At 35.3% G+C, this 10692-nt stretch overlaps 1 protein-coding gene across 2 annotated transcripts; it reads right to left on the bottom strand.

Moving 5' to 3' along the window:
- Window positions 1–6208: 6208 nt before the first annotated feature.
- Window positions 6209–10165, bottom strand: LOC140807104 (cyclin-D1-1-like). 2 transcript variants are annotated; one of them, XM_073163798.1, is made up of 6 exons: window positions 9718–10163; window positions 9265–9351; window positions 8268–8366; window positions 7975–8176; window positions 7613–7743; window positions 6209–7536 (listed from the first exon to the last, which is right to left on the bottom strand). In XM_073163798.1, the coding sequence occupies exons 1-6, from the start codon at window positions 9979–9981 to the stop codon at window positions 7321–7323; spliced, it is 999 nt and encodes a 332-aa protein (XP_073019899.1). In that variant the 5' UTR covers window positions 9982–10163; the 3' UTR covers window positions 6209–7320. The 2 variants fall into 2 exon arrangements, with proteins under 2 accessions (XP_073019899.1, XP_073019900.1); XM_073163799.1 differs by having other exon boundaries at window positions 7369–7536; window positions 7613–7778; window positions 9718–10165.
- Window positions 10166–10692: the final 527 nt, after the last annotated feature.

Below are 10692 nucleotides of genomic sequence, written 5' to 3'. Positions count from 1 at the left end.
TGCATACTAAAACTCCGAGGCTCATCACGACGGTGTTGACGACGTTCTCGATGCTCTCGACGACGCTCCCGATCGTCGCGGTCTCCCCAGCGTCCAACGTTGCCATGACTACTAGCATCGTCGTCAAAACCAGACATCTCTTAGCTACAAAAGTTACCAGAGATTAAACCCAAAAGAACAGTTCTAAATCCCAAAATCTTAATGCATGCTCTGATACCATAAATGTAGTGACCCGTTCCAGAATCACCTACTAATCAGAACTTAAGCATGCAAAATTAACATTTAAAACTGAATCAGGTAAACAGCGGAAAAACAGTAATACAACCCAATCGAATCTGTAAGTACAAAATACTTAAACAACCAGATCGAACTAAATACCAAGAACAAATACCAACAACTACAGGTCAACCTCTGCCAGCTCCCTGTCCACTCCCTCCTGGACCGTCCAACCTGAGACCTGCCCCATCGAATAGGGTGTCCAAAACAGAGATAAACCGAGGACGTGAGCATAAAACGCTCAGCACCGAAAGCATGAGTATACAAGACTATGACATGCATGTATGCAAAATGTACTGGATACCAGGATCTGGGTATATCGAAATACTGCTCAGGTAAATGACGTCAAGGTATGTAGCACTCTGCGCCGTCGCACCAGGAGGTGGCTCCCATACCAAAATAAACCTGTGGATATACCGGTGACCTGACCACCGTCGGCCAACGGGGTCCAACCATCCACAACAAACGAGGGCTGAGCACCCTCTCAACAGGCTATCTCAAAAATAGTCAGGCTCAACATGATTATGCAAATGCCGCATAATAAACCATGCATCATATGACAGATAATAATGCAACATATAAACATGCAACACATAGTAAAGCATACTCAATCCTGCTATCTCGGATAGTACTTTCGTACCTCAAATCAGTAGATCCTAGCAATCAGTCCTAGAATCAAGTCTGCGTCCGTAGTTAGCCCACTGATGCCGCTAGCTCCCAACTAGAGCACAGCTCCGCTACAAAACCAGTAGCTCCCCGCTAGTGCCTAAACCTCGGGAAAAGACTAGAAACCCATCAGAAACGACTAAAACGCTCTGGAACACTCGGAATTGGCGAGTAACAAATGAAGCCTCGCGCCTCTATTTATAGACAACGATCGGACGATCCGATCCACTTCGGACGATCCGATCCACTGTACACTTCGGACCTTCCGAACCCTTATCGGACGATCCAAACCCTGCATGTCTTCCACGTGTCCAGACACCTGTCTTCGGACGATCCGAACCCTGATCGGACGATCCGAACTCTGCATGTCTTCCACGTGTCCAGCCACCTGTCTTCGGACGATTCGAACCCTCTTCGGACGATCCGAACCCGCTTCGGACGATCCGAACTCTGTTCGGTCCTTCCGATCCCACCGAAATATAATTAATCCAATAATTAACTCAAATTAGGCATCGGGATACTACAGAAATGCTAGCAAGCAGACTAAGAAAGCAATCGAAGCGCAGCGTTTGAACTTTTGTAAAGTTTTAAAAATCTAAATACATGTATCATTATTGTAAATGTATTGAGACCATCTAAATTTTATTAATTAAGAATGTGTATTAATTAATTGATATATACTATAGACCAAATCCACAATTTTCAATAATAATTAGATTTGACCAATTTTACTCAAATGTCATAATTTTATTGATCAATTAGATTTATGTATCTTCAAGAAAAAAAATCAAGTAATAATATGTATGTAGATGCACTTATGAAGGAAATATTATGTAGGACCGAACGATTACTGTTTTACCAAAAATTATAACTGATGGTAATGGTACAACTCAAATCTTTTAAACCGCACAACAGTTCAAGCACCACGGTTCGATCGCTCTACCAAACAAGGACAATTATTGCATCCAACAATCTCCTTCCCAATAATTGAACTCCTTGCAATCAATTGGAATCGAACCCGTGACCTTAGCTCTGATACCAATTGTAGGACCGAACGCTTGCCGCTTTAACAAAAGCTATAACTGGTGGTAATTGTGCGACTAAATCTTATAAACTGCACAGCAGTTCAAGCACCACGGTTCGATCGCTCTACCAAACAGGAACAATTATTACACCCAACATATTACTTGTAATAATTCAAAATTTTACTGAATTGTTACTTTATGATATGAATGCTGTTGTATTTAAACTTATAAATGGAAAAAGGAACAGTAAATAAATATTATGTGGTGGAAATTATGAATTAGTTGATGGATCGGAAAACAAAAGGGCTCTCACGTGAGAGGTGGTACAGTTTCAAAAAGACTTGTCTATATCAGTCTGATTAGCAAAATCTCCCCAACTTTTATTTCTGAATTATTATGAATTAAATGGTCCCCTTTAGATTTTTTTTTTCTTTCGAATTTCGAATTTTTTCCATGATAGATCGAGGGTGCTTCTAGGACTAGATAAGTTATATATTTGACTTTTTTTTTTTTTTTTTTTTACAATTTGCACCACAAAATTACCAGCTTTTGACGAGCAATACAACAAATCTGGGGTAAGATGAGTGACAAATTTCTTAAAGTTTCATTTAGACGGAAGTATTTCGATTATATTTTTATTGTTAATAATAAAATAATATGAGAATTCTTAAATTTATAATTTATTTATTTACATATTAGCTTACAAAGTAAAATGAATTTTAAATGTTTTTATTATAGAGTAAACTCGAAATACGTCATAAGTAATATCAAGAATAAAGGAAAAGATGGAAGAAATGAAAAGGAAATGAGAGCCATAGCTCTAAACCTATGGAGTGGGAAATAAGGAGGAAATGAGACAAAACGGCTCCCTACACACAATTTATACAATCACAACCTTAAAACACGCGTTTACCTTGTGTGGTACTAGCGCGGACCGTTCTGCTCGATAATAAAGGAATACTTCAGTGGCGCTATGGCTGTAAAATCTTACTGTTCGAGTGTCACATTCTCTGCCCAAAAACTCATTTTTTTTCCGAATTTGCGAAAGTGATCATCATGAAAATTGTAGCTCTATGCCTTAACTTGCATCTCCAATTGGCCTTATATCATTAGAATATAAGAGCAAAGAGTTATGCTCATTCTACCAAATTGTGTTAGTACGAGAACGATGATAAACACGATACATTTCGGGGCGCTTTTGGCTTGTATTCCACAACGATTTGAATAAAACTCAAAATATGAAAGTTATAGTCTTATATCTTAGCTCTCTAATGGAAATTGTCTCATATCATTTGGATCAAAATACAAATCATTATACTAAAAACCACAACTACTGTCATAGTTTTTATACTGTTTATGTGCTTCTATTATCTATTTGACTCAAGATCAGCATTCTATTCTACCTATCCATTCTCATAACTCTTACAACACCCTTTTACATCATCATTATCTTCATATGTATTACACTTCATCAAGTATAACATTACTTCACATTTTCATTTATAAATCACACGGTAAACATGTTACCCATTCTATCTCTATTTCATTCTATCACATTAATTATCATTCATACCATAACGTAGAGCCATAAACCATCATCATGTCATCCCATAAATAATTAATAAAAGAAGAGAAACAATATGCTATTGTTTTTATTATCTTACTTCTCAAAATTATATATATATCGGAAATCAATTGATTTGAAATCCTTCCATTTAATCGCAATTTCGCACCGAGTGCACTTCGGTTTTTGCAAGGATAGTTTTAAAATATACATAGCACGGATTGTGAAAGTACTGTTTCAAATGCATCACATGTTACACTTGACATACAATATTTTTTTACATAAAAAATTAACATTTCATTAAAGAGTAACCAAAATATACATCCAAAATCCACGGAAGAAAAACACCTTCTGTACAAGAAAATGAAGGATTTGACATAACAGAACGAGCAATACAATAAGCAATCCAATAAGCTGCCAAATTAGCAGTACGGCTAACATGTGCTAATGACCGAAAATTGATTAAAGCATGAAGAGATTGAATTTCGTTATAAGGACACGAGCCATGTTTTCTTTGCTTTTAACAAAAATAAAACGTACGAAAATTATATGTCGGAGATTTTGCGATAGAAGCTTCCTTTTTTTGGCTTTTCTCCTAGGTATATTTCCATTTTACTAATCATAATGTGTATAATATTACTTCACATAAAATAATCTTCTAAATAGTTATAATACACTAATTATGTTAGTAACTCTACTTTTTCATGTGTTCGTAATTAGAATCACCAGATATTTTTATGCATCCAATTTTTTTTATACCACATGCATGCATATTTAATAGTGTAATTTGCCAATTTTGAAGGGTATTCTGTTGTGGTTGAAAGGATTTGAGCTGGCTGTATGATAATATTTCAAATGCTACAAATGCTAAATGTATCTAGACCCATTCATTATATATACATATGGCAAAAACTTGTATGAGACGGTCTCACGGATCGTATTTTGTGAGACGGATCTTTATTTGGGTCACCCATGAAAATGTATTACTTTTTATGCTAAAAGTATTACTTTTTATTGTGAATATGGGTAGGGTTGACCCGTCTCACAGATTATGATCCGTGAGACGGTCTCACATGAGACTCACTCTATACATATATATATATATATATAAACTAAAGGATTGAAGATGAACTTAGAATCGTGAGTTTGGATTAATGAATTTGATTTTGATAGTGAGATTTGAGTTGATGAAAGAATTTCAAATAACACCTATCAAATTATTATTAAAACTACATAACATGATTTGAAATAGATTTGAAATCCACTCGGTTGCATATGAATTGATGGATTTAGAGTTACAGATTTCAAATCCATAATAATAAATATATTTGTTTGTTTGACCAAATCCACTTGACAATGGATTTCAAATCTCAAATAGATATTTTTGATTCATTGTGTTGAATTCCAAATTTATTCCAACATGAAGTCATTTCTAGTCATCCGTCAAATACTTTCTTAAATCCAAATCATACAAGGCAAAAATTGTGTGAAACGGTCTCACGGATTGTATGTTGTGAGACAGATCTCTTATTTGGGTCATCCACGAAAAAATATTAATTTTAATGCTAAGAGTATTACTTTTTATTGTGAATATCGGTAGAGTTAACCCGTCTCACAGATAAAGATTCGTGAGACCGTCTCATAAGATACATACTCATCATTCAACCCAAACACAAATTGTTCATCCAAATAATTCAAGAAATTTGAAATATATCATCTCAAATCCATCAATCATAATTAATTTATCCAGACAACAAAAACAATATATATTTTAAATCGTTAATATGAAATTTATATTTTTCAAAACGACTAAATTCAAATGCACCCTTAGCTCCAAGTGAGGGTAATAAATAATAAATGAATTGATTACTTTAATAATTTTACTAATTAACAACATAACAAAATTTCCCGAGATAAAAAACTGCATGGTATCTGGACTTTGGAACTAACCACAGTGCCATTGCAGAAAGAATATAGGTGACCCCATAAACTGGGCCCATTGTTCAGGGGTTCTAGCATGTGGACAATCATGGAGGCTTAATCGGATTTGTAGTCCAGCGATCTCACTAGATTAACTGGTTTCTCGAATTCGAAACCCTCCGCGTTTGTTGTAATTTTTTTAAAAAAAGAACGTTAGGTTTTTCGTCTTTGTTTGGGTGTGGGTGGCTGTAGATGGATATTGAAGCAAGTAACAAATAAAACATGTACTTCACAAAAAGTTATACTCGATAATTTCATTGGGTTGCCAACTTAATTTATTGTATATGGAATTGAAATGGATTTGATAAAGTAATTGTGCCAGTTTGTCCCCACCAATCCCCACCTTCATGACTAGCTTATTTTAATTAGAAAAACATAGATGTCTGAAGATCACAGGGAGACGAGACATGAACAGGGTCAGGTCCCAAAGCTAGGGGGTCCCGGCCGGGTTAAGGAGCCAATTCAGTCTTTTAATTTATTGCTAGGGGGACCAATCCACCCTGTCCATTCACATGCAATGAAGCCATCGGTGCTCCTTGGCAAGATTTCCACATCTTTCTTCTTTAAACTTTTTTCATACATAGAAATAAAACAAATGGCAAAGCTACAAAATCTTCATTGTCAATCACATGCATTGCACCAGGTCCCCTGATAACTAGGAGGGTGGTCGGGGATGGTGAGAAATTTCAGTATACGATAAAAAAAAATACATTATTATATTCATTCATAACAAAGTACTCTTGCATCAAATTTAATACAAACACCCATAAGCAAAATTTAAGAAAAAGGCCCCAAAGACCCTTTGTATAGTTAGGCCAACTTTAAGCCAAGAAATTAATAAAAAAAAATGCCGTGCACGTGTATCCGTCACACGTGCCTGCGATGATCACCCAAAAACAAAAAATTCAACTCCAGTATATACGGTTAGGACAAGAGAAAAAAGCAACAAAAAAAAGAAGATGAAAGGGATATTTCCCGCCAAAAAAGCACACATCCACACGTGTAGAATACACTCCTTGCGTGAACTTACACCACTCGAAAATAAATTAAAAAAGGGAAGAAAAAAAAAGAACCTAGATTCATATCTTTGTCATCCCGTGATTTCTTCTGATCTTCACTCGGGCTGCTCTCAGACTGGAGCTTTCAGTACAGTAAATGGTAGGTTTGTGAGCATATATCAACTCGAATTCGATATAAATGGTGCGTATATCATCACCACCGATCTCATTGATGGAATCAAGAAAGTTTTGACTTGTATTTCATTCACGTACAGCTCAAAGTTCAAAATCCCAATCTTCAAACTTTTGACAGGTCCCCGTTGATTTTATTACACTACCCATTTTGGTCCCACCCGTGAAGCACTTAATTCAATGACAATAATCAACATCAGCTTTGAATTTTCAATCACTCCTCCACTCCATTCAATCCACGATTCCACTACACACATTAAACAATTCCTCTTCTCGCTTTCTCACACCAAAATATTAATAATACTATGTACCAAATCCCCTTCCCTTGGGAATCAGCGAACCATCCATTGATGACAAAATGTCCACCAATAAAGGGTTTTTGTAATATAAAAAAACTCCCAAAAATGTCCAAATTCTTGTACGTACATGCATAGACTGTATAGCTACTATTTATCTACACCACCTATAGTCAATTTCGTTTCTCCACCCTCTTGAGAAAAATATTGAGGATTTTTTTTTGACGATTTTGGAACTGGACCACACCATTTCTTTTGCTGTTGGTTTTCTTCTTTTTTATTTATTTATTTTTTTAATTCTAGACCTACCCCTGACCCCCTCCTTAATCAGAGCTCCCCTTGTCATCATCCACCCATGATGAATTATTTAATTTTCTCCTTTTGTGAGCCGAGAAGGATGAAGATGTAGAAGATGACGAGTCGCTAGAAAAGGTACTCACCCGGGGCATGACTCGGAGTTGGGGTAGCACCTTTGGTTGCTTCTTCGTCTTATTGGACATTATTTGTCTCACCAGTTGGTAGCAACTCGTTATTTTTTCCTGCAAATGAAAAATATTGTTATTCTTTTTGATAAAGTTGATTGTTTTCTATTGTAAATATTATACATCTTCTCACTTTGTGCAGTCCATCAGACCATGACTGAGCATGTTGAGCTGTGAATGAGGAAAATTTCGGCACATCATTTGCTGCACAAAGCAGTGTTGCAGCAGCGATGCATGATGGTCTAAACTCGAGAAAGCTGATCTCTGTTCATATGTAGATTTCACTGTATATATTTTGACTAACAAAATACAAATAATTGATGAAATAATATTTTGGAGATGGTAAATCATAAATGCAAGATTTTATATAAAATTTAAATATATATATATATATATAAAGTAAAACCCAATATTTAAAATTATCATGCATGTGATGTGTAAACTTGAATAAATATATACTAAATTATTCAAAAATTGATTACGGTGATTTGATACCTTGTATAGTAGAGATAATAATTTCTTTTGCCATTGATACAAGGAACCCGGTATAAGTTCCGGTTGGGTCCATTTTGAGGGCGAAAAAGCTGAGGTAGCAAAAGGGGGAAATGGATCGAAGTCTCCACTCTAATACCCTCAGCACGAGGAGCTCCATCCTTTGAATATTTCTTGGTTCAAAAATAAACTTCGCACCTTCGACCTGTGAAATGAAATTTAATTAAAAATTATGTTAACTTTCCAGTGACCCGTATTTAATACACGGGATCAACGATGTTATTAAAATTAATTACCTGAAGATCCAAAAGAGAAGGAACTAGAGGTTCCTCCATTTTAGCTGCTAATGACAAACATGCAGTGGACAATAATTGCAATGGCCATCCATTCAATATCTAAGACGTGTGGAAAAAAATTATGTATTAGTTTTATGACTTTATCATACATTAGAAAATGAAAATTTAAAAAACAAAAGAAAGGTTAGTCATGATTATTAGTAACAAAACAAACAAAAGAACAAAGGTGTGACCAGTAGTGATGCACATTGGGATGCATTACTCGGTTATTAGAGACTAATAGAGACAAACAGACAGCCATAATTTACACTTTTAGGGGATTAAATTAAATTAAAGAAATCTTTTTTGTAATTAATCTTTGAAATTTTTTGCACCCCAAATGTGGAAATCTTTATCATGCTAATATCAATATAATAGCTAAGACTTTGGAATCATCAAAATTCTTGAATACGTGGTAATTAACTTGTTAAAAATCATGTGTCATGATTATTTTAGTCCTAAATTCAAGTTCACAAAACAATTTATTATAATAAGAATTATAAATATGGTTTTTAATAATTCAATTAGTGTAAATTATGGGTCTACCTAATCACAAATGTAGCTCTGATATAATGGGCATGGGTCTCCATTTTACGCCATCAATTAATTGAAAAAACTTTGATTACTTGTATTATACGTGAGTGTGACACGTTGTATTCAATATCAAACCAAACAATTATTAAAACAAATAAAAACTTATGGTATTTGTTAGGTTCACTCCTAGTCAACATAACTTAATTCCTAATTCGACAATTGATTTGCAATTTTGTTAAATGTGAGGTTTTTTTGAAAATAATATTTGATATCGGCAAATTAAACCTCATATATCGAATTAGAACTGAAAAACTAATATATATTCATGATTTGACTATTTGAATTTTGAACTATACTTCTTATGAAAATATGTAGAAAAATTATTATAAAATCCGATAAGACTTGAAGGTGACGGGAAACGTACCGGCAAATGATGGGAGCAAAGAAAACGGTCAAAGTAATTGACGGAGAGAAACGCCGTTAATGGCTGGAAACCGTAATAACGGTGTACCTGCACAAACAAAATAACACGTCAAGTCCTCCCAACACCATAAACTGCACCTCCAGGTCTATTGTGCGCCACTGATCAGTGTTTCATCGCGGTGAGTGACTAATATATAGCACTCCGCTGCCTCCAACTAGCTCGCTCATTTAAATTTTAAATCCTTCCTGTAACCACCGGAGAATTCTAGCCATAGCAAGCGATCCATGCTAAAGTGATCCGATACAATCATCACGCAGATGATAATGAATACCGTAACCCTTTGATAAATCGAAACCTTGAAAGTGAAGGCTAACTGAGCGCGTGATAGTGTAAAACACTGGAAGAGCTAAAAAAACAAGTAATCATGAATCGCGACCAAGAAGAGGACTATACCTTGAGCATCCATGCAACAGATTCTGTTCTAACAGAAGCATCGATCGATTGACGATCGTTGATATTCGTTCCGGTGATCAGATCTCTCTCGTCTTCTAGAAGTCCAGCGATTGATTCCTCGACGTCGGGCAACCGAGGTTGGTTGTCTGATGAGTATTCCGTAGAGTCATCTTCGCCGCCGGAGAATATGATATTGGAGTCCTCGCCGCAGAGAAGATCGGAGAAGCAGTCGGAGAACTGAAGTGACATGGCGAATGTGGCCATCGATCTTTCTTCATTCTGTTCTAATCATCTTTTACTAAGCTACGATTCCGGAGGTCGCCGGCGATTCGTCGGAATGTACCACCTGGAAACGTGGGATGCAGAGACTGGCGGAGAAGGGACCGTAGCTGTTTGTTGTGTGTGCGCGTTTAGATTCTCTGTACTCCACTGCTGACTGATTGGTTTGGATGTATATAAATAGAGATACCTTGGCTATTCTTCATTTAATAATTTAAATTTCATATTTTAATTTTTTTTAATAAATTTTTTTAAACTTATAAATACAACTAGTAATACAAACACACACACATATATATATAATATATCTAAATGATATAACCAAAAAAATAAAAATCACCTGATAGTGGGGATCGTTATTTGGCGGGAAAATTATATTTTTGGGTTTATTATTGTATTTTAATTTCTATTTTTTTATGTTATCGGTCGTTCTATATTTGTATTTTCGAGTTTATTTACAAGATCGTTTGCTTTTGGTTTTACCAAAAATTATAGTTGGTTGTAACTGGTGTAAATATAATTTGTTAAAACATACGGTAATTCAAACATTACGTTTCGATTGTCCTACCAAGTAGAGACAATTACTACACCCTCAATAATTGCAATCAATAGGAATCGAACTCATGAACTCGAATATGATACAAATTGTAAGACCGGTAGTTTTCTGCTTTACCAAATGTTATAGCTAGTGGTAAC

This window comes from Primulina eburnea, chromosome 12, assembly GCF_022965805.1.
Source record: "Primulina eburnea isolate SZY01 chromosome 12, ASM2296580v1, whole genome shotgun sequence".
NCBI lineage: Eukaryota > Viridiplantae > Streptophyta > Magnoliopsida > Lamiales > Gesneriaceae > Primulina > Primulina eburnea.
Note: the sequence above shows the minus strand (reverse complement) of the source record. Positions and strands in the feature narration are given on the sequence as shown.

Bases quoted from the DNA above. Each gene is read 5' to 3' on its own strand.
- LOC140807104 (XM_073163798.1), bottom strand. From the start codon at position 9,981: ATGGCCACATTCGCCATGTCACTTCAGTTCTCCGACTGCTTCTCCGAT. The intron at 8,367-9,264 runs GTACGTTTCCCG...CACACGTCTTAG, and splicing joins TTTGCTCCCATCATTTGCCG to ATATTGAATGGATGGCCATT. The intron at 8,177-8,267 runs GTAATTAATTTT...TTCATTTCACAG, and splicing joins CTTCTCTTTTGGATCTTCAG to GTCGAAGGTGCGAAGTTTAT.